Below are 24,866 nucleotides of genomic sequence, written 5' to 3' on the forward strand. Positions count from 1 at the left end.
TTAATTGATTTATAATTATAGACATATTGATGATGGTATTCATTACCCAATAAGGTAGATATGTTGCATTGTTGTATAAACTTCTATTGGGGAGCTCCAAACATTCTTGTAGAATGATAATGTATAACTTGGGCTTGCTTTAGATCCCATGCCAATGAGCTTGACAAGCAAAAGATCAATAACTACTAGATTATAGGGTGATGGGATTCTTGATACAATCCATTATCATGCAATATGAATGAGACACACTTATAAACCTCTATTGTGAGTCCTAAACATTGCTATAAAATGCTAATGTATAACTTTGGCTTGCTTTAGAGTCCATGTAAATGGGCTTGATGATTAAAATGTTGTGCACCACCTAGAGGAAGAATTGGCTACTACAAATAGGAGAAAACCATGGATTTGGTCCTCTTTATTACCTCACATTTGGTAAGACCACACCTAATTCTAGGCATCTCTCTAGTTCTTATGCTCGCTTGAAAGACTTTGATAATAGCTCATAAGGGGGATGTGTAGAGCCATTAACATAATCCATTACTTCTTTCTTCCTCAAGTAGTTGTTAGTTATTACCTCATTATCAAGGACTTCCATGGACTCATTCTTAACAACAAAAGTTCATATGAACAAATCACTTTTTTGGGTTGGATTTTACAAATGTTACCTTCAAATATGTTGTGTATCTGAAGTTGATCTAATGATGAATTTCAATGCCTTTTAAGAACAAGTTGCACATTTTCATGCCCACTTCTACATAGTTCATAAATTTATGGGTTCATTAGTCCATTAGTAAAGTCGTTCATAGTGGCTAATGAAACTAGCTTTCATTACCATTACGAGACCATTGCCAGGTATGTCCACACATGTTGCACATATATTTCACTTTTGGCAATTTATCGATGGCATGATATGAACTTTTTAGGAGGGTGCTAGACATGTCTACGCTTACCCTCAAAAGGGAGGAAATGAAGAAGCATTCTTTGTACTTGCAATTATTGTTCTATGATTGAAATATGGTTGAAATGGAAGAATACTTAAGACATGAAATGGGGAAAGGGAAATATTGAAACGCACTTGGTTACATAATCTAATAATGGATTATCTAAGGAAAATAATAATCATAATCGTCACAAGGAAAATGCATGTATCATGTGATTTAATAAAGTAAGTAGTTGTAAAGATGCAGAATCTTATGAGAAAAGTAACTATCATGTGATTACAAAATATTAAGTTCCTATTTACGAATGGTGGTGGTGGTGATCATGATGAGAAATAGTAGTGCATGAGTAGTTGGATAGTTCATGCACCTCGTGTGGCACAAGAAAAAACAATACTCACAAGCCTAAAACTAGACAATGAGTGACTGGTAAGTAGAAAGCAAAATCTATTTATAAATGCGCGATTGTGATACACATAAGGGCACTTATGAGAGAGAGAGAGAGAGAGAGAGAGAGAGAGAGAGAGAGAGAGAGAGAGAGAGAGAGAGAGAGAGAGAGAGAGAGAGAGAGAGAGAGAGAGAGAGAGAGAGAGAGAGAGAGAGAGAGAGAGAGAGAGAGAGAGAGAGAGAGAGAGAGAGAGAGAGGTGTCATCCCTCTTTGTGCACTTGCTTGGTAGAAATCATTAAGATATCAACTCCCAAAAATGTTAATGTGATGAACACAACATAGAGAAATAGATTTTCCATTAAACTTTTAGGTTTCTCCTCATCTTCATGCATGGAAGGATTACAGCTCTTTCACTTGACCTGAAAAAAATTTGAACTCTCAACTGAAGAGACTTTTGGATAAGCAAAGCCAAGTAGTAATCATTTGCCATACTTTTGGATGAGAAAAACTAAATACTAATTATTTCGCATACTTGTGATGTTGTGGAAGGAGTACCTAAAGTCCAAGAGTTACTCTTACACTCTAGGGGGGCGATCCTTGTTGGACTTCCCCCCTTAAGAGGCCATTACCTACTCCAAATATGTTGAAGGTTTGGGAGTGGCTATTCAAAATATTATCTTTAACACTTATAATAATCTGACTTTTATTCTCTTTCACCTCACTTACTTGAATGTTTCTAGTTTTAGTAGCTCACATTTAATATGTGAAACTCACACCTCATGAGTAGATGTAAACATGTACATCTATCATTGCTTTAGAGGAAATTGACTCCCTTTTGGAAAAGGGCTATTTACAACAATTCAAGGTTCAATGTGGAAAAAATTATTAAATTTGTTAAAAAAACCTTATTTTTTGGAGAAAATGGGGTTTTCCTTTGCTTTGAAATCAAGGGTGAATTTAGTCATACTAGGATTACAAAACTCACAAAACACAAGAAAAAGTTCAATCTAATACAATATTGTTCTCATCTAATTCGGTCGTTTGAAGGCAATTGCACTTGAAGTTCAAAATCAATGCTAAATGCCTAGTTGGGAACAGGGTGGGTACAACTTATGCACCCATAAAACTTGCATTGGCTCATAGAAAAAGGTTCTCTCCACACATTCCAAAACTTAAGCTCTTGAGGATAGCGATTAAGTACCTTGTACATAGTCAACATGGAAATCCCCAAAATACTCCTTAAAATTTCACAAAAGTTTCTAAATGCATCATATTTTATTACAAATTAGAAGTCCTAAGCATTGTCCAAGAAAGGATGGGTTTGGTTCATTAGAGAGATTGCTTAAATTTCAAAAATAAGCTTATGGAAAATGTATAAAAAGGAAAAAATGACATCCTAAAGAGGTATACATACAATATAAAATTGATACAAAATTTAGAACTCTTCTTAGTGTGAAACTAGGCGCTCCGCGCCTAGACTCAGCTTGGCGCTTCGTGCCGGGCGGGGGCGGGTGCTGGACGCGTGGCACCCGCCCCTGCGTTCTCTTTTTTTCTTGTGGGGGAGGTAGGGGGCTGCCACGTGGCACCCGGCCCCCACCTCTCGTTAACTAATAGTAAAGAAGAGCAAGGTTGATGTTCCAAATTCCCAAGGACTAATGTTCTAAATTCCTTCTGGACTAATGTTCTAAATTCCTTCTTAATGTGAAACAAAAAGGACTTAGGGCTTGTTGCATCTAGGATGGGGGGGGGGAACCAACAAGTAGGCCGGACGGCTAGAACTGTTTTCTTTGTGATAAACCTTTAGGCGCGGTTCGCGGGTGGGGTTTCCAAGCTACATGGCTCTTATTATGTACAATTCATGAATTTAAAAGAGCTTCAAATCAAAAGAATCATGAACGCTGGCCCCTAAGGCTTAAGGTCTTTCCCAGCTTCCAACATTTCTCTTACACCTAGCCTGTAGCGTATGTTGTTTGGGTGCCAGCTGGCTGTACTCAGCTTATAGGCCTATTTGAAAGGCAGGCCTACGCCGTCCACGTGGTGGCCTCTCATTCCGGGTCCACCCGTCCCAAAACATGGGTAGCCCCCGAGGGACGAGTACCAAAACCCGTAGTACTTACTCGCTCTTCCACCTTTCACTCTCATATATCCTCAAAAGAGAAAGGGGGGGAGAAAAAAATAGGAAAAATATAAAAATAAAACATCGAAGAATTAGGAAAAAGACAGCCCGATTTTTCTCTCTCCCCCCAACACAACCCCCCCTGCCCCACACACACACACACTCTCTCTCTGTGTCTGTCTGTGTGCGCGCTCTCATGTTTGCCTTGCTTTCGAACTAACTGCAACTTCCATATCCCAGATGTTCTTCGTGTTTTTGCCTTTCCTAATAATAGTCTTCCTATCTCAATCGCTCTCTCGCTGCTTCACATTCCCCCCATTTTTTGGTTCTATTCAGCTAGATATATTATCACATTCTTCCATTACTCGTATCTCCCTGTATTTCCTGCTCCCATTCTCAAAAGAGACTCGATCAAGACACAATTGGTCTCTGCATTTCTTTCTTGTTTTTCCTCTTAACTCCATTTAGACAACTCAAGCTCTTCTGGTTCAATTTTCAGCAATCAGAAAGACCCTCTATACCAAATTTTGCTCCTCTGCATTAGGAGAGATTGTCTTGCTGTAGCATGTACCAGAGGCTGTTATAATCATCTGCCTGCACTCTCCTCTTCTTGTTTTTTTATTGTACTTCAGAACATCTGTGCAGGAGATTTTGAGTTGTGTATTCGGTTAATGGTGAAGGCGCTCTGGAGCGAAGAAGGGGGTATTCATGTAAGCGCATGTGGTTCCCCTTCTTTGCAATATCATGGACCTTGAAGCAGGCTGGGTTCCAGATACCCGTAGAGTAAGTACCCACTAAGCGCCTTTCTTTTTCTGCCCTTCAAATCGGCATTTTTACATTGTCCTGCAATCAATATAAGAACTTCAAATTGATATTTTGAGCATGATCTCTTTGTCATGAGAGGGTTAAGGAAAGCTAAGATTGTCTCTTTGGTCCCATGATTTTGTTCATCATGACCATTCCAAGGAGCTCTGCAACTTTTGGGGTTGTTTGTGAGGTATGGTTAGATCCCCCGTATAAGTTTAAATCTCTCCATGCAGGAAGATCGGGGAACGACTATTTTAATAGACTCATTAGTCCTCTGGCTGCACAGAAAAGAAGTTATCTTTGGTTGCTTTCACAGATGCGATTTTCCCACTATATATCTGTACAATGTAAGCTGTTCAGAAACTATTATAAGGGGCCAATGGTTAGTACATGATTGCACAAGGCTGTCACATTAGTAGACATACGCTTATAATAGATGAATGTGCAAGATTGGGGCTGGGTCATACTGTTCTTGATGAAGGGTGACAAATTTTCAGTTGGTGCAAATTGTTCTTATGGGTCTAAATTGTACGTACAATATGTGTAGCATGCACCTGGCCGACAAGCTGTGCCACCCGAAAGAGTGGTTGACCTACGTGCATGCTATTCCCCCTCCTATCTGGTCACTTGTTCTGGGTTTCCGCTGACACAGACCTAGGCAGTTCATATGCTGGAATTGCAGCTGAGATATAGATAGATACTAGAAACTGGACTTCAAAGCTTCAGCACTACAATGAATTTAATTATTGTGTGACTGTGGAACAAAGTATTACTCTGCATCATATGAGGCTTGGATCCTTCAGTGGCTACTTGGGAAATCAAGCCCTCCCGATAGGCAAGGAATTTTCTCTTTCTTTTGGAACGCTCTCCCTTAGGGTAGGGGTACGTTAAGTTGAACCTAGACAGTTACAATAAATGTCTGACTCTCACAGATTATGCAATGACTGCATTGATGCACACGTACAAATATGGATGAAATCACTAACATGAGAGTGAAAAGACAAATATATGCCTTGTTGCTGTTGCATTGCCACACATCAACTTCCTGTTGCAAAATTAGAAAGGAAAAGAGGGGGCTCAATTGTTTGGGAACTTGATGCTCAGAAGGTTTGAGAGTTTGGTGTTTAGATATATCTAAGTATATGGTGTATTCACCAAATGGTTCTGAAAGAGCTTTTGGCCATACGATAGCCATACAGACAATACTTTGGTATCCATTGCTGTGACCAAGCTTTCTTTTACCTCTAGTGTGTGTTTGCCAACTGTGGTCAACCCTCACACCAAATAGGGTGTTTTAAACTGTGATTCTCACTTCCAAGTACAGTGTGGGTTGCGGTATGCAGGTTGACAGGTGATCAAGCTCTCCGACAATGAACCTCTCATAGTTAGATGTTCAATCCCATAGTTAGATTCACAAGAAGTTGGAATAGCAAACTGAAACCGAATGAAATATGTGGAGGGACAAGTTGAGGTTTGACCGGCCCTTTAAGGCTCCCTAATTCATCCACAAATATGTTTTCCAATCTCCAACATCTTGAGGAAGTAAAATACTTCTTCAAGGCCCAAGGGGTGGAGTGGGAGGCTGGTTAGGAGCCCAACATCATCCCTTGGCTGTAAATTGAGCTCCATGGCTAATTGCACAATCTGCGTGGCAATCCTCACAACCGACCTAAAACATTAAAAAATCGTTTAACTCTGTGACATGGAACTCATATTATTATGCACATAACCAGCTGCCCTCATTGCTATAAAAACATTCATAATAATCTATGTTGTTTTGACATAGTACGTCATTCTTTTGTGATGTATAGAGGTAAAAGTTCCCTGTGTCAGGACTTTTCTAGACACTTCAGTGTCTATTTCATACCTTTGTGAAAATATGTCCTGCACATGCTTTCCTGTGATGCAGAATGGTGCAATATGCTCAAGACTTATCTATTTTATTGGATTACACGTTTAACTTTGTAATCCAGGCATTTCCTAAAGTTCTTCAGCAGTGCTTGTTGCTACTTGAGCCTTGATAGGCCAGACGGATGCCAGAGATTCTCATTCCAATAGCTCTCACTTCATGTTTTTGTGCCTTGCATGGTGCTTGCACATTATAACTAGTCGACTTGTGTTTACTTTTCCACTATCATACCATCAATTGTCAATGCTAAATCAGATTGTAGCAAATGTAGTTGTGCAAAAATCAGTGGGCACCTGTAGTCGGTTTGTGCTGATTGTAATAGAGGGCTATATCAGCTGGAAAACTATAACCAATTTCCTTTCTATCTGGTATAAGATTGGAACCACATGCATCTAAAGCACCTTTCACTAGAATCAGCATAGGTGTGGTGTATATTTTGATGCTAAATCTTATTAATGTTAGAAATTCAGATATTATTAGCATGGAAGAACTTGGATGGAAATATAATGTAAACACCTTTATGGAGGTTTTTTAGTTTTAGAAACTATTTGCAGGGGGGGTCAACCTATTAAGCTATTGGGTTTAGCACTGTGTTAAGTCTAAATGTGTTACAGAAAACATCGCTCTAGACATTGTGCTTGATGTAATGAAGCTGAACTGAATTGTGCCTGCGCTGAAAGATTACCAAAAAGCTACATAAAGTGAGGAAATTGAGTGCAAGTCAAAAGGCTGCAATGGGTATTTCCAAGTCTGATTAAGTTAGAGCTGAATCTGATTCACTGAGATGTGGCTCTGATGCTAAGCATGAGCTGGAGGCCCGCATTTCTTAGTGACTTGATGTTAATAATCTGAAAGTCTTCATACTGCATGTCTTTATGCTTGGTGAGACAAGAGAGCTTTTAAGTGCCAGGTGCAACACATGAGAGTGTAAATAAGATTAGAGTCTCTGAAAGGCCTGGCTAATGTGACTTCTGAATGCTGACAACTTACTTGGGTTTCAGTATGCTATCCATTCTGAAGCAGTGTCTTGTTTTTGAAACTCGATTCTGCAAATTGCCCTATCGATATGACCCAAAATCTACTTTTTTCTTGATACACTTGAGATATGTATGCTGACAGCCATGCTCTGGTCGACGTGAGTGTGTGATCTATGGTGTTTGAAACATGATACTGCGGTTTGCCTTTGGAATAGAAAGTACTAGGTGTGGCTGAAACACACTTTGCACTGGAGTTGTTTCTTAATGTGAAGTTTTGTCTTTTGTTTACTGGTCGATTCAAAGAATGGAAGCAGGTTCAAAGCAATATCTTTTGCTAATATGGTTTCAACTTGCTTCAGGGGACCTCCTGGAAGAGTGTGTTATCCCTAGCCTATCAGAGCTTTGGTGTTGTTTATGGTGATTTGAGTATCTCGCCTATATATGTTTTCAAAAGTTCATTCTCAGGCATTGTGAATCTCTCTGAGGATGATGCTGAGATACTTGGGGTTATATCCTTGATATTCTGGACAATTACTATGGTGTTGGCAATTAAGTACACCATCTTTGTTCTCAGAGCCGATGACAATGGTGAAGGTAATCTCAAAGTCTAGGAGCAGTTTTATGTGTGTTGCACTTGTTAATTGGCAATTGTACCAGGTTGTCTGTATACAGGTTGTGGTGTGTGAATTGCACTTATGCATGCAGGAGTGCACATCCATTTCATTTTGCCTCAGTATGAGAAAAGTTACTAACCAAAGGAGTTCAGATATGAAATGTTCTGTTTTTTTGTTTAGCTGATTTAACTTTAGACTACTGTATAGTGACAGACTAAATCAAAAGGAAAAGATTGTATACTCTTGAAACTGTTTGTAATTTTTGGCACTGCAAGAAAAGAAAGCTGCATGTGGAGGCAGTTTGGTACTGCATTTCCCAACCATTGAAAGAATCTAGAGAAACAGTATATTAGAGAGAAGCTGCAGGAAATGTTTGGCAGGCCCATTTGACTATCTCCTCATGGAAGGCATTCAAGGCATTTTACTACTGCAACTTTTCTTCCTCTAGCATTTTTCCAACCTGGAGGGTTCTCGCCGTACACCTTCCAAAAACACCATATGCTTTAGAGAGGTTTCCATTGCCCAAAGCCCATCAAAAGATCTTTGCAACTCCATGTGGATTTATGGCCCATGCAAAAATCTGTAGCAGCCAGTTGTGTTGATACCTGGCTCAAAAATGACTTTCAAGAAATCTGGCAACCAGCTGCAGCGATAACATGAGCAAAACATCTCTAGTATTTGAGTAGGCCTGTAGAAAGAACTGTACTGTCTCATTGATGGAGGAACATTGAGGCTATGAGCCAGAAGCTATCTTTGTTGCTGCTATCTTGTCTCCAACAGGCAGTGCGGCAAGAAGACAAAATCCGCAGGGAGATGCTTTATCTCAAAGGAAGCTTGTTTGCCTTAATATTTCGTAAGCTGTTCTTCCAACCTCACTATCTGGGAGCTTGTTTTTCCCGATATTTTTATGAGCTTGTTTCCACCATGTTCTGTCTCATGCATATCCACGATCTTGTTTGCATGGTCATGGCTGCAGTAAACTCAGACATGGCCAACAAGTCTATTGTCTTGATTCAGAGGAGGGAGATGACCTTATTGCTAATTCCCCATCTCAAATCTTTGGAGGGCTTGAGTGTCAAAGAAGATCAAATACCAAAGAATCATATCATATACCAAGTCGATCTCTCTTGCATGGAGTCTTTCTCTGACATAATGGTAAATTGTAATGTGCCTCAATATGCTTAGTGTAACCATGGAACACTAGGTTCCTTGCAATTGCCATAGTGCTCTGATTTTTATTATAGAGAGGAGTGGGCGAGTGCTGTCCCACACTAAGATCAGCCAAAAGGTGTATGAGCCACATACATTCCAATGTAGCTGTAAATGCTGCCCTATATTCAGCTTTATAGCTGGATGTGCCAATGTAGACTGCTTCTTGCTTAGCCAAGAGATACATGAATCACCAAGCATGAAACAATTGCCACTAGTGTACACTTTGGCGTCATAACAACCAGCCCAATCACTAATTGTAAAAGCATGCAAGCAAGTGGAAGTGCCTTGAGGATAAAGGAGGCCCAATGATTGAGTGCCTTTCAGATACCAAAAGAAACATTTGATTGATTGCCAATGTTTAGTGGTAGGATTGTGCATGAATTGTACTAATTGAGATACCCAAACTGAATATTTGGCTATATTGCATAAATAAAGTTGGTAGCCAATAGTTTGTTCACACACACACACACACACACACACACACACACACACACACACACACACACATGTATATGTATATATACTTCATGATTCTTTGGGCCCTCGTCCGTATTTCACCGAAGCCACAGTTTCTTGTGATAATCGATTCGTTTCAATTGTTTGATCTTGAAAACTAAAGATAAAGGGATTGGATGATTTTTCTCTTAAAAATTCACTCTATTAAACTAATAATAGGCCAAAAAAGTGTGTCCATCTGTAATAAAAATGACATGAAAACTAAGAAAGTGAGAACCATTTAATGAGAGAGAGAGAGAGAGAGAGAGAGAGAGAGAGAGAGAGAGAGAGAGAATTTATTAACTTTCCCCGAGACCCATCTCTTAGCTTCCACCATCTGATGATATATCTAATTGGCTGACCTTTTCTCAAAATCATTAGGAAGCACAAACATCAGTCACGCCATGGATCCAGTGGTTGTAACACAAGCAAAGGAGTGAACCTTTGAAGACTGTCGTGTATGGACGACCAAATGTCACTATATCCACGAGGCACCCTAAAGTACTGACGAATACGCTTGAAAGAATAAAGACGGGGCTGCCCAGGAATAACACCGTCACGGATTGTCTTCAACCCTACTCTAGCCGTTCGATTAAACTTGTCTCATTACAAATCTTTTTGTTGCCAATCCAACAACCTTGAGGAAGCCAATACTTCTCCTTGCAGTGAATTTTTCTCCTTACGAATATCCAGAGAACGCCAAACTGCAAAACGAAGCATCTCTTGTCAGGAAGCAATCAAATGAGAAAGGAGAAAAGAGTGGGAGACCTTAATAGGCCTCGTAGAATTAAGCTCATGCCACCTGGAAGAATGAATAACCGTGCTACCATGAGAGATGCCAGTCTTTTCGATGAAGAATTTAGCAATATCTGACCAAGGATGACACTAAATACATAGACTTTGCAAAAGGGATAGCCTCAAAGTGGCCATATGCAAATTAACATCCAACAAAGCTGCACCCCCCATCCTTTTCAGAGTAGTCACATGCTGCCAGGAGATCCATACCTGACCCAAACGATTGCCTTTCTTTTTCCACAGTGTAAATTTGATAGGCTAGACCAAATCCAAAAGGGACTTCTTAGTCCAAGGAAGCAATGACAGAAAGAACGAAATCATACTGATCATAATGCATTAAGCCACTTTTAGTCTGACATGCAGAGGCCAACTCTGAGATTTTCAATACATGAACCTATCATGAATTCGGGAGGCCATCCAATCTAGCAAGGCACGGGGAGCAACCTCCACACCAATAGGATATCCCAAGTGTCTATTAGCTCTATGCTGACCTAATGGTCTATTGTAAATATTTACTTCTTAATACAATTATCTTCACGAAAAAAAAGAGAGAGAGGGAAGGGGGGGGGGGGGGGGGAGAAATGGATCTCCTACATCCTCAAGTGGAAACTTGTGGCTTCTCTCAACTAGTGTATAGAAAGGCTTGTAGTTTGAAATGCTTAAGGAGTTGTCCAATGTACTTGGATTGTCGCATGACAATGTCCCCCTCGACTACGATAAATTGTATACTTGTTGGCCTAGGTGTGAAGTAATTGCGTGATTAATTGATGGAGAATAAAAGATAAAGAATGGATTAATCGATGCACAATAACTCAATCACAAAATGAGAGGCAACGTATTAATAAGTGAGAGATATAATGCTCTCGGCGATCACAGTGAATAATGCTACACTTATGTACCAATGAGGTACAAAGCATCTTTTTATAATAAAATAAAACCCTAACAGCTTAACTATCATAGGAAACCCTAATCCTAGTGTGACTTAGTGCCTAGGATACTAGGGGCAACATTGCATTTAATGATAGTTTAAATGCTTAGGGAGTGTGGATTATGGATCAAAGGACATCAATGTGTAGCCCATGAGATGGCTTACAAATCCCCCCTTTATTGCAATGGGTGGATTGATCGAAGAACAATGACAAAATCCTAGAAAATAAAAGGAAATATAAGGTCATGGTTGCACAAGCTCATCTAAGTGGGTATAGCAACCTGTGACAGTACACAATATGATAAATCATGTAACAAATGCACTCGAGTTCAAGGCTTACTGAAAAACTTTGGTCAAGAAAGAGCCTTTTTGAAAAGATTTGCCAAGTTGTTTTCATCGGATATGAGGACAACTCTATTTCGCAGCTGACATCGGCTTGTGAATATAATGGTAATGAACTTCTATATGCTTTGTATAGGCACGGAACATTGGGTTCCGTGCAATGCCCAAAGCACTTTGATTGCCAGTGTAGATAAGTGTTAGAGTTGTCTAGTGCCCATGAATATCTGCAAGTATGTGCTTGGAAAGGGAAGCAAGTGTGAATAGAGGATAAGATTGTTGGAAAATAATTGCATTTAATAAATAATAAGCCTTTTTGAAGGAAGCTTGGGAAAATGATGAGTTGAGAGCTTGTTGACTAAAGGTGAAATAGGGTGGCAGATTTGATGTGGTAGTTTGTCGGCGATTAGCATGTATGTTGGAAAGGCAGCAATGTTGAGAAACCCCTTCACCCTTCACCCGCAGTTTGCGTTTTTGCGTTTTGCGTTTAGGGTTTGCAGCCCCAAAAAGGGGCGCCATCCTAGATTGATTGTGCCTATTTATAGGCCACTCTCTCATTCATTCCTTACGGTTGATTCATTCAGTTCGTCATCTCTTCTCTCGAGCCTCTCCATTGCCCTCACACCCCTTCAGGAGGACATTGCGGTTCGTGGTTCATGACTGTCTTCATCATCTTCCTTGTGCTACGGCACCCTTGTTCCCTTGTATCACATTCATTCCATGATTCAGGTCTTCATCATTCCATTCATTATAGTTTTTTCTCTCCTCTTCTCTTCTCCATGTTTGTCGAGTTCACTCCGTGTTCCTCCCCGCAAACCCTATTGTCTCGTTGGTACGTCATCTTTTGACAAGCAACTTGTGACTTGGAGGCACTGGGAGGATGTCGAAAATGGTAACGTGCTGACAGGACATGTCAGTAGGAGGGCAGCAATTGGTCACGATCAAGGCGCTAAATAGGCAACATGCTAAGGGTAAGTAGATGGTACTCTAGGCTGCAGGGATGTCATGTCCACAGGTAGATGAACCAAGGTCGCGACTCCAAGAAGCATAGGTAGGGCAGGTAGGTCTGGTGGCAGGAGACTAGCTAGGCATCGTGTCCAAGATAGTTGCGCAAAGGTAGGGTGCCATAATAGCTTGGCGAAGTGTCAGCTGCGCCCAAAATACGTGGCGTTGAAGGCGTGCAACAAGTGAAGCGTGTTGCTAAGGATGTATGCAATGAAGATTGATGTTGAAGATTGTAGGGTGGAGCCTTGGGTGTCATTTGGAGTGGACGGGCGAAGATGGCGGTATGGAGTGTGATCGCCAATAAGATGGTAGAGCCGGTGTGAGGGTAATGGCTTGTGGGCACTCGACTGAGTGGGAGGAACTCAATGGCAATGGTTGGTGGCAATGTCGTGAGCGATGGCGATGGCGAAGAAAGTAACTTGGTTCTAATACCATTGTTGATCCAGGGGTGAAGTAATTGCATCGTTAATTGAAAGAGAATGAAAGATAAAGAATGATTGAATTGATGAATAATAACTCAATCACAAAATGAGAAGTCATGTATTAATGAGTGAGAGAGAATACAACGCTCTAGGTGATTGCAATGAATAATGCTATACTTATGTGCTAATGAGACACAAAGCATCTTTTTATAATAAAACAAAAACCCTAACTCTAGTGTCACTTAGTCCTAGGACACTAGGGACAACAATTGCATTTAATTATAGTTTAAATACCTAGGAAGCCTAGATCATGGATCAAAGGACATCAACGCATAGCTGATGCGATGGCCTACAATACCAAGATAATGATGCAAATGGCCTAGATCAATGACATCAAATGAATGCTGCAATTCAGTCTTCAAAGCTGTGATATATAACTTATGGGGCCTAATCAATAGCATGCCTTCCACATAAAGAATAAGAATCGATAAATTCCCACCATCCTTGTGGCCATAAAGTGTGCTCTTAATAGGTGAATTGCTGAAACCAAGACCAATCAAATGAGCATGTATCTTCTCATGCCATGCTTGAGGTGCATGCTTCAAGCCATATGGTGTTCCTTTGATTCTTTTTGAACAAATCCTTGAATTTGTGCGACGTAATCCTCCTCATATATATCACCACTCAGAAAAGCTATCTTCACATTCAAGTGATACACATGCCAATCAAAATGAATAGCCAATGCAATGACACTACAAATGATAGTCATATATGAAGTGGGAGCAAAGGTCACATGGTAGTCAATCCCATGTTGTTGGTCATACCCTTTTACAACAAGCTTGTAAGTTACATAACTCCCATGTGCCATTTTTATAAATGGAGTCCAAATTTGATTGAATAGTTGCCATCCAATGCTCACTTTGTGAGGCATTCTCAAAAGAGAAGCTCTTCATTGCAAGCAATAGCTACAAGTGCCTGTGCAACAAAGCGACCTTGTGCATGGTGAGTGATTGCTCTAGTTCTATGGGGAAGTGAAGTGGGCCATTTGTTGTCGTAATGTGTCTAACAAGCATCTAGGGACTTATTTGCTTTTTGAATAGGAGCTCTCTCATCGGCCAATACAGCCTCAATAGATGTCTAATCAGCGGGCTGAAAATCAGATTGGTTCAGCGTTTATAGGCTGTTGGTTTTGTTGTAATGTCTCAATAGGTAGTTGAATTTGGCCAAAATATGATATACCATACTAAAATAAAGGTAACAAAGTGTCAAAATATATCAATGGGACCCACAAGTGCTGATTTTTGTAGGCCACAAAGGGCTGACCTGCATTTTCAGCAAATATCACGTCTCTATTCACAAAAACTTCGTTCTTAGAAGGTTGGTATCCCAGCCTCATATGGCGTATGCATCCAATGTGTTAATGGGGCATGATTAAAAATATGTTGAGCACATATTAGCATCTAACCAAAACCTTGGGAGCAACTTATTGAGCAAAAGCATACATCGAGCCATCTTTATAGGAGATGGATTTTTGGGCTCAGTCATACCATTCTGCTGAGGTGTAGATGATGTAGTACACTAATGGATAATACCACACTAAACCATAAAAGATTGAACTCACTTGACATGTTGTCCCCCCCTTTCTATCAGTATGAAAGGTGACAAGCTTACAACCATTGCCATTTTCAGTCACGACCAATAAGCTTTTAAAGCATGCAAACACTTTGACTTATGCTTCAATGCATACACCCAACAATAATGTATTGCACTTCATGGGGTGGGTGTGTATTCATGTATCTCGATTGAATCACAAAACCATCACGAGAGAAATATGGAAGATGCGTCAACCAAGACTTGCCTATGTATAGTTAAATAATTTTTATCTGATGATCTTGTTATGCTCCTCTCATTTGAGCTGTCGAAAGGGGAGTCCAATTTGTATTGTAGAGGGCAAAGATGATCCATATGTAGCCCATGGAGTTGTGGAGATGCATATGCCTCAAACAATGTGGTATGCTCGACAATTATGATATTCACTTATTTTTGAGGTTGAACCATTTGGGAAAATAGAAAGAATGAATACTTGAGGCTGAATATGATAATTATTTAGAAAATTGCAGCCATGAGCAATTAAAAGAAATGGAGATAGATTGAGGGTTGAAGATGGGCAAACCCCCCTTGAAGGTGTGTATTTTTGCTCAACTCAAGTCCCTTGGGGAAGAGCTCAGTTACTACAAACGTGAGAGCGAGGAGCAGTATTTCTCATTCTCACAAGATCATGTAAAAGATGTATGTTCACATATGCATTGCTTGCTATGCAATTAAAAAAAAACTGGCTCTTGCTTCAACCTTCTCTAGATGAAATATCTCTAGACTCTATTGGCTCTTGCTTCTTTTGCACTATAAGTGTGGAGTCATATTGTCATAGGTTTCTTTCCTATCTAGTGGGTGGCACGGAAGATTTGGTCTCTTCTATCAGAGATTTGGCGACAAGTGGTGGGACCTATAATGCGTCCTTGTGATTGGGTGTTTGGCAAGACAAAATTCTCAGACCTTGTCTAGCTGCATATGAAAATAGTGATCCATTTTCTGTTTTCTATGGATGTTGGCATAACTGGGTCATTTGAGATGCCTTTATTTTTGACTTTCATTCAGGTATTCAAAGCCACATTGCTCAATTGAAAGGCCTTCTTCACTAGCTTGATATGGTGCTGCATGTAGGGCTTTTCCCTCAGAGGATTTGGTCTCATGGCATATGGCAGTTTCCTCTGTTACTCTGCCATCCTTTTAGCTCATCTGTGACTCGTGTACCTTTTCAGTAATTAATATAATGATCTTTTATGTGAGAGAGAGAGAGAGAGAGAGAGAGAGAGAGAGAGAGAGAGAGAGAGAGGTTTATGAGTTGATAATTTGTGATGCTATTTTCAGGGGGTACATTTGCATTATATTCACTCTTATGCCGGCATGCAAAGTTGAGGCATTTGCCAAATATACAAGAAATAGATGAGGAATTGTCAACTTATAGAGTGGAATCCTTCCCAAGAGGGGGCCAAGAATCTACAATGAAATCTTTTCTTGAAAGGCATCAATATCTCCACACTGTGCTATTAATTGTAGTGCTTCTTGGAACATGCATGGTTATTGGTGATGGTGTCCTTACTCCAACAATATCGGGTGAATCTTTAGTGAATCCTTAATGAGCTACCTCATAGATTGCAATTAGAACAGATATGAGAGAATTCCATTGAAGTCTTACCTTCATAAACCAAAAGCTATTGTTAATAAAACTGATACTTAAAACATTTGTGTGCCATGCAGTGTTATCAGCAGTCTCTGGTATAAGAGTTGCAGTGAACGATCTCAATGAACGTGAGTACCTATAATTTGAGGTTTGTGGGCCTTCGAAAGTATAAATTTCAGTTGTACAATCCATTTTTTGCATGCCTTCTTGGATTTCTGCTAATTGCTGATCTCTCTTGCTTTAATGCCTAAAATTTGAGGAAGGATTTTAGATTTTAGTTTAAGCCTTTGAAAAAGGTTTATTCACTTTGGGGTTGCATACTTTTGGAAATGGTAGTGAAGGATGCACACAGCAGAAGAAATAAACTTTGATTGACTGATAGAAGTCATTCTATGTTTTTATAAGCTTCTCAGCCTTATTGCATCTTTCAAGTTAACTAACCTAACCTCATGTTAGCCATTGCTTCTCAGTATTGAAAGCTTTGGGGCTTACACTAATGGCCTATACGTACTTGACCGGACTACTTATCCCCATCATATGTTGATTGTTGTGGAGATTTAGAGGGAGTTCTAAATATATCCTTCTTCTTGAGGACTTAACAATGATTTGCTTTGGGAGCAGGAGCTACCCTCAACAGTGTCCCTCATACCAACTGTTTCTTAGAAACTGAATGCAGGTGATAATGTCTTCTTCATTCAGGTCTTCTTACTAGGATTTATCCATGACTAGTTCTTGGATCAGAGATGTTTCTTGGTGCCCTTTAAGTGAATCTACGAACTATAGTGGAAGCTTCCAGGACTCCTTCGGAAGTGGAGCATGTACGCTTGGTGGATTTCTATCAGAGATTGTGTTCCTAGCTGCTCCAGAGCTGGCATGATCAGTGCCCCATCCAGGATCTGAGAGGGGATGTTAGTAGTACATGTTTACATCACTCTTGGTTGAGACTCCTATAGTGAGTCAAGCAAGACCATAGAAGAGCTCAGTTACTTTTGTTAATTTGTGGTTGGTTTGGTCATTTTGGTCCATCATGGCCAGTTGAGTTGTGGTAGTCCACCTGGACGTTTTAGTCCGTTCTTGGGGTTTTCCATGTATAGTTCCCAGTTCTCTCTTTCTTGCTTTTTGGCCCAAACACCATGTGGTAGGTTTGTTCCTCTCTCCTTGTAGTCCTCATTGTAGCTGCGCACAATAGCATGTGCAGGAGCTTTCCTTGTATCAACCCTGTATGTCTTTAGTCTGAGTTCTCCTTTGCCTTCATCTTTGCTCTTCAAGGTACCTGTCTTTTGTTCATGCTCTTCTTCTTTTGATGTCGTTTTAACAAGGGGTGGGAGAGTGGTCAGGAAGTGTTGGGGGTGAGTGGGTCCAAAGGTCAGGGTCTGGGTGCATAGGAATGGGCAGAGGAGGAATGGGTCAGCTGCAATGAGAGTTTCTGCTTGCTGCGAGGTGGGATACACAGAAAGATGTGCAGCATCTACTACCTAGTCTCTCTACTGAGTCCATGAAGTCTGTTTTGCCACCTTTCCCTAACCATGATGCTGTTGCATTTTGGTAATTTCCCCATCATTAGCTGCAGAGGGTAGGCAATGGCTGTGGGTAGGCTCTTGCTGTGGGGCATTTCCGCCCAGACCTAGGAGAATTAGCCCACTCGTGAACTTATGACATCCAAGCCATTGGTTATTTGGCTGCCAGATGATGATGGTTAGTTGCAGAACCACGGCACACCTGTGACAATCTTGATGGCTGCAGAGATCTTCTTTGTGGTAGCTCTGCAAAATGATGTCAGCAAATGTAGCAAGAAACACCATTTTGAAGTTTCCCCTGGCCATGAGGTTTCTGCAGAAGTCTTTTCTATAGCTGGCTGTCAGCAGACAGTGGACCAGTCTTCACCAGTAGAAATCATGGGTCCCTAAGCCTCATGCTTTGGAAGGGGAGTGCTCATATCAGTGCCGATCTTAGTGTCTCATTGGACTCCCCACTGGCACTAGTAGGGAGTTCGGTTACTTGCCTTTCCAGAAAGGTATTCAGCTTTTGTCAGCTTGGAAACTTATGCTAATTTAAGCAGGATCCAGTTTCCTTTCATCCAAGAGGTTGACCACTAGGTGGATACCTAGGCAGTCAGAGCTGACTTATCTAGCCATACTGAGCCAGCCAACCTCAGTAAATGGTTACCAATTCTAGTCAGCTCACTAGATCTGCACCATGTGGCTTTCAGCTTTGTAGGTTAGACTTTTGTATTCCAGACCTCAGACTTCAGGTTCCAGGAGTTGCTTGAAGCTTCAGACCCACTATTGCAGTCTCAATTGCAGCAGTCTCCAGTGATTACCATTACCAGACAGACAGTAGATAGCTAGTTAGTACAAGATGCATCTGCAAATCAGAATCCTAGAGAGAGTTTCAGTTGGTCAATCGTAACTCAGCAGCTCTAGGTGATGGTGTCACAACCTTGTACTAGATTGAGTTCATGGCTCAAGTGCTAGATCAGGTTAGGTGCATTTCCAACAGCAATACAGAGGCCACTACCATGGAATTATTTGCTTCTGAGGGTGCACTACTCCTGACATTTGCAAGGACATATTCACTAGACTTCAGTGACCCATGTGGGCCATCCTCTGATGACATACAGTTCCATACTTGAGCAACTATGGCCTCTTTAGATATGGTAATCTAATATATATATATATATATATATATCTCTCTCTCTCTCTCTTTCGTGGAGAAGCTTAAAATTAAATGAAAGTATTTGCGCCAGGCCTCCTGGCCAGCTGAAAGAAAACCCTGAGAATCCTAGTGGTTAAAAGTCAAGCGAAAAGGCTACCAAAACATAGCACACAAATATCATGTAGGTGTCACAATAGAAGTAGAGCGAACTTTATCCAGTCAAGGAGCAGCTACATTAGGGAGGACCAGGTTTGCTGAAACGATGGAAGAGATTTGTTGTAACAGTAATCCTTGAACACGGGCCACATGACCATGGATACATAAGGCCAAACAAAAAAGAAGGCATTATAGGTGCGCAAAATGTGCTAGAGAGTTGTTCATCTGAGAAAATGAAAGAAATAGGGATGATCTGATTGTAAAGTGGACAAAGAAGGCAACTTGGTCAAGACCCAAGAATGGATTGGCATTCAGTGGCTTGTCACGGAGGTCCACACACGGGAAACAAAGCTCCAAATCGGTCTCGCTATAGGGCAGGAGATGAAGAGGTGAATCGGTGTCTCATCACATGTAGTGCAAAAGATACATCGACCTTGTGAGTTCTTGTGAGCATGTACCACATCCCGAGTGGGGAGACCCCCAATAAGCAGTCCCCATAGAAAAACTTTCCCTCCATAAGGAATCTTGGACTTCCACAATTGGAGAAATCAAACAAACTCAAATTCCTTCACACTTGCTCTCCCACCTAGAAGCCTGCCCAAGGCTGCACATGAAATGCCTTCTTATAGCACTACGTACTCTCTCTCCTAACTGTATTTTTAAATGTTTTTCCTTTGTCAAGAAGCAAAAAGGAGTCTTCTTGCCTCTTGGTTGTTCATTGATGAGTTGAATTAAAATAGAGGAGTTAGATGTGCTTCACTTTCCATTGGGGGATTGGACATTAAGAAGATCTTGAGTGTAGTTAGAGGTACTCAATCTTTGGGATCCAAGAAGAATGTTGGCTGCTCATGCAAGGTTGTAAAGCATGGCAGGACAAAGGGAGAGTTTGAAGTCTTTGATTATGAAGGAATGGTAGAAGCCCTAACATGTGTAACCCTCATGGTAACCTTGTGCTTAGGAAGGATGCTCAATGTCCCAATGACATTTTAGGCATGTGGGATGATCATTTAGTATTATGCAGTTTGGATCGGCCCTTTTCTTCTCAATCTCCATCCCGTGTGTGTGGCCCTTGCCATGTGGGCAGCAGGTTACAAATCACTTCAATTTAATGACACTGACTACAAACAATTTGTTTTGTTTTTGCACTGCATCTAAAGTTCTTTGGATGTGGTCTCTCCTTGAGGTTCCTTCCACTTGTAAATTTAGAATATATGAACATATTAATGATCTCACAATGTTTGTGTGCACACATGTATATGCACAAAAAAGACTAGATAAATTACACAATATATCTTATATCTATCTTTGATGTGCCACTAGGGGGCATTTGGACTTCCAGAAATCGCACCCACACACAGCTACTAAGGCTATCTGTTTATAGTCGTCATGAAGCAGAGACATTGGTTAGTATCAGATGGACTTGTGTTTTGACTGTTTTTGGCTGTCAAGTTAAAAAAAGTCCCTCAGATTGAGGGTTTCTGTAAAAAACTAGTACTGGATGAAATGTGTTTGTAGGCGTATCTTGATGTATTTTTCTGTTTATAGTTGTCATGAAGTGACATTGATTAGTATAGATGGACTTGTTTCCACTGTTTTTGGCTGTCAAGTTAAAAGAAGCCTCTCACATTGAGGGTCTATGTTATTACTAGTTCTGGATAAAATGTGTTTGTAGGTCTATCTTGACAGGTTTTTCTAACACATACCTGGTTATCTTACAGATGTTGTGGTTTTGGTGTCTTGCGTCATATTAGTTGGCCTATTTGCCTTGCAACACTATGGCACACACAGGGTTGCTTTCATGTTTGCACCCATTATCATTACTTGGCTTCTTTGTATAAGTCTGATAGGCATCTACAATGTATGGCGCTGGAACCCTGGAGTCATCAAAGGACTTTCACCATTCTATATCTACAACTTCTTTAGAGTAACTGGCCGAGATGGTTGGATGTCCTTAGGTGGAGTTGTTCTTTGTGTTACAGGTGCATCCATGCTCATATTTCATTCTTTTTGTCAAGTGCCATCTTCGGGAGTAATTTAATCACTTTTTGATAAACCTCCTACAGGAGCAGAAGCAATGTTTGCTGACTTGGGACATTTCTCACAGGTTTCCATTAAGGTTCGTTCTTTCTTTTGAACATTATCTTAATCAATGTTCACAGCTATGTTATTAGGTAATATCTGAAATGCTGCAGTCATTAACTTATCCAATTTAAGAAAGACAGATACTAGGACAGCCTGTTGATTTTGAAGTTAAGCTGTTGAAATCCACCTGAAATTGGCAGTGATTTATGCAGATTGCTTTCCTATGTGCTGTCTATCCTTGTTTAACTGTTGCTTATCTGGGAGAGGCAGCCTTTCTTTCTCGAAATCGTGAAGCACTTGGTTGGAGCTTCTACAAGTCTATACCAAGTAATAGTTTGTTGTTTTAGCCCTATGCTTTTGACCAGTGGAGCTTGCTAGCTATGTAGATTATCACTGCACACTTATGTTGTCAACCATTATATATTGCAAAGCCAATGTTTTAGTATTAAGTGGTAACATTTACTTTACTGCAGAGCCAATATTCTGGCCAGTCTTTTTGGTTGCCACTTTTGCCTCTATTGTTGGAAGCCAAGCTATTATATCAGCAACATTCTCTATTGTGAAGCAGAGCTCCTCTTTAGGCTGTTTTCCACGTGTGAAGGTTGTGCACACGTCTAAGAACATCTTCGGGCAAATCTATATCCCCGAAATCAATTGGATCTTGATGATTCTATGTTTGTCTGTCACTCTTGGTTTTCGAGATACAACTCTTATTGGAAATGCTTATGGTTAGTTTCTGTAGCCTTATTCTATTAATGGTCAGTCTTTATCTTGTTCAATTGATAAGAGTGAAGCCGCTTTTTGCCCACTGCAGGTCTAGCTGTAATAACAGTAATGCTGGTGACCACAATGCTTATGTTGCTTGTCATCACTGTTGTTTGGCAAAGGAGGATTGCAGTGGCTTTGTTGTTTCTCATTGTCTTTGGATCGATAGAGTTTGCCTACTTTTCATCCTGTTTGATTAAAGTTCATGAAGGTGGCTGGGTTCCTATTGTTCTTGCCATGATCTTCATGGCTGTTATGTACATTTGGAACTATGGTCTAAGAAAGAAGTACGAGTTTGATCTGCAGAACAAAGTCTCTTTGAAGCGGTTACTGACTCTGGGCTCAGGTCTTGGTATAGTTCGAGTCCCTGGCATTGGTCTCATCTATACTGACTTGGTTACAGGGATCCCAGCTGTCTTTTCACACTTTGTAACAAATCTTCCGGCTTTTCATCAGATTTTGGTATTTGTGTGCATAAAATCTGTGCCTGTTCCACACATTCCTCCAGATGAGAGATTTTTGGTTGGTCGTATAGGACCCAAAAATTATCGGATTTTCAGATGCATAGTCAGGTATGGCTACAGGGACATGCAGCATGATGATGACTTTGAAAATCAGCTTGTACTTTTTATAGGAGAGTTTATTCAAACAGAAGGAACAGATGCGGATGTTGTATCTTCTCCAAATGCAATGGTCACAGAGGGTAAGCTGAGCCTTGTAAGAACCTCAAGCCGTTCTGCCATGAAACTAGTGAGGCTTGATCATGGATCTGAAGACAGTGGTGACATTTCCCGCAGCTTGTCCCGTGAGGAAGCTGCTAGTTGCCAAAGCCTGCAAGATCTCAGCTTTGGAAGGAGAAAACAAGTGAGGTTTGAACTTCCTAAAAGCCCTGAGATGGTGCAGGCAGTCAAAGATGAGCTAAAGGAACTTGTCGATGCCAAGGAAGCAGGGGTAGCCTACATACTCGGACATTCCTATGTGAAAGCAAGCAAAAGCTCATCTTCTGTCAAAAGGTTTGTGATCAATATTGCATATAATTTTCTCAAAAAGAATTGCCGAGGTCCTGCTGTGGCCCTGAGCATTCCCCATGCTTGTCTGCTTGAAGTCGGTATGGTCTACTATGTGTAGGGTCCCACTAAAGGAGCCTCTACATTGTCCCAAGGCCAAGTTCTTCTTAACAGCAAGCTCATTTAACCTTTTTGTGGTGCGGAACTATACAACAGATTCAATCCCTTGTAAAACAGAGATCACCCTGATTTGTGCTGTACATTTACAGAGAAAATACTACCTTCAATTGTATTATAATCGTCATCTTTTCTAACATGGGCATTCATGTTGTACTGTGTATGTCTGTACGCTATTCAATAGACATTATCTTTAGGTCTGGCATTGCAGGACTGCTGGAATTCATAGGTTCACACATTGATTTTCAGGCAACCTCAATTTGATGTTAACAAAGACAAGCCCAAATGCAAAACTATGACACAAACAGGTTTTCCTGAATGCAGCATCATTTGCCTTTAGTATGAGAGTTTACTAGGTTACAAATTTTCTGATTAAGAGTTTGGCATATTAATTTGCTCAACTGTTTTGATGGAAAATTCAATGCTGGAAGGTATTCTGTTAATTTAAACAAAAAAACCACCTTTGTTGTTTGAAAGACTGGCAGGATCATAGTCTTGCACTCCCTAGGGAGTCGCATTGTGCTAGATACTTTGATTTTCCTGTATTTTATGGGTAGGCTTCCTTGTGAAGAAGAGTTTATTCTTGCTGGTTTGCATCTGTGTTCCAGGCTCATTGCACTCTGGTTCACTACAAGTTTTTTGGAAGAGGCTTCTTCTAAGTGGTTGTTGATTCTGAGCCTGAGAGAGACTAGATTCTCTCTCGCTCAATGGGTTACAAGGGTAACTTGGTTCACATGGTATTGTGGTCAGTGGGGGTTTTCCCCCTTGAAAGTTTTGCTGTTAGAATGCTTGGTTTGGGTGTTATTCTCGGGCTCCATACAGTTTTTGATGCGCACATCAGAGAGAATTAGAGAGATTGCTATTGGTCTCTCACACTTGCAAGTGGCATGGGTTGCACACATGGATTTGTAATTAGAATAGCGTAGGCTAGGTCCAGCTAGATTAAGGTACAAGCATGCTTTAAGAAATGACTAGTTTGAACCCCACAAAGTAGGCAGGACACCCAAAAGAGGGTACAAACCCTAATCCAAAGTTGTGGCAGCCTTAAAACACAAAAGGAACGAAAACCCTAAAATGCAAATGAGTTGCTATGCTAGAGAAGTGGCTATTCCTAATCTTGGTCGATGAAAGGGTGGGAGGGCTCTCTCAAGGCAACTACTATTGAAGCTTTTTATTCTCTTTTTCTATTCTATCACCTTGCTTCCATTGGAGAGAGAGAGAGAGAGAGAGAGAGAGAGAGAGAGAGAGAGAGGGGGACCAAGGGAAGGTGAAGCTCTATGTTGGCTTCTTGCTTCTTTTTTCCTTCCCTATTAGCTTTTTTATTTGTTGGTGTGCTTTGTGGTGGATATGGAATGATGGCATGGGATCATGTTTCTTGGGCCATGGAACCATATTGAAGCCTTAATGCGTTCGGACTACAATGGGGGAATGTAAGTTTGTGAGTTTATTAAATCTCGAAGTTAGTTTTGTGTTCTTGTTTTTTGGGCTTGAAGAAACGGATGCATGGTTAGAGTGGAGCATCCAGAAGACAAGGTGAGAGATTCCTGTCGAAGTAAGTCGTAGCTTTTGAAACAATAGGAGCCCATTCAATGTCGATTGTTGTGTGTTTAGCCCACTTGTTAGCCATTTTGCTAAAGAATGCTCGAGAAAAGAGAGAAAAAAAATATCGATAGTAGTAAGTAGTCCAAGGCTCAACTAGACGTTGCAGGGGGTTATGGGCAAGAAATCCATGGTGGTTAAGGTTGTAAATTTGCTATCTAAGAAAACAACAGTTTTGCTTGTGCATCAACCTCTCTAGCCAAAGAATAGTAATGCTTCTTTATTTGCAAATAAAGAGA

The 24,866-nt window shown here is 40.6% G+C and overlaps 1 protein-coding gene across 1 annotated transcript; it reads left to right on the forward strand.

The window, feature by feature from the left end:
• The first annotated feature begins 3,604 nt into the window (after window positions 1-3,604).
• Window positions 3,605-23,328, forward strand: LOC148039936 (potassium transporter 7-like). The gene is made up of 9 exons (XM_087695357.1): window positions 3,605-4,225; window positions 7,495-7,729; window positions 15,874-16,119; window positions 16,264-16,314; window positions 20,716-20,976; window positions 21,061-21,113; window positions 21,292-21,406; window positions 21,553-21,807; window positions 21,894-23,328. Exons 1-9 carry the CDS (start codon window positions 4,187-4,189, stop codon window positions 22,970-22,972), a joined length of 2,334 nt encoding a protein of 777 aa, XP_087551483.1. The 5' UTR covers window positions 3,605-4,186; the 3' UTR covers window positions 22,973-23,328.
• The last annotated feature ends 1,538 nt before the right edge of the window (window positions 23,329-24,866 follow it).

This window comes from Lygodium microphyllum, chromosome 2 (assembly GCF_053477565.2).
Source record: "Lygodium microphyllum isolate KBCC chromosome 2, Lygodium_microphyllum_v1.1.10, whole genome shotgun sequence".
NCBI classification, from domain to species: domain Eukaryota; kingdom Viridiplantae; phylum Streptophyta; class Polypodiopsida; order Schizaeales; family Lygodiaceae; genus Lygodium; species Lygodium microphyllum.

Bases quoted from the DNA above. Each gene is read 5' to 3' on its own strand.
- LOC148039936 (XM_087695357.1), top strand. From the start codon at position 4,187: ATGGACCTTGAAGCAGGCTGGGTTCCAGATACCCGTAGA. The intron at 7,730-15,873 runs GTAATCTCAAAG...TGCTATTTTCAG, and splicing joins AGCCGATGACAATGGTGAAG to GGGGTACATTTGCATTATAT. The intron at 21,407-21,552 runs GTAATAGTTTGT...ACTTTACTGCAG, and splicing joins CTTCTACAAGTCTATACCAA to AGCCAATATTCTGGCCAGTC.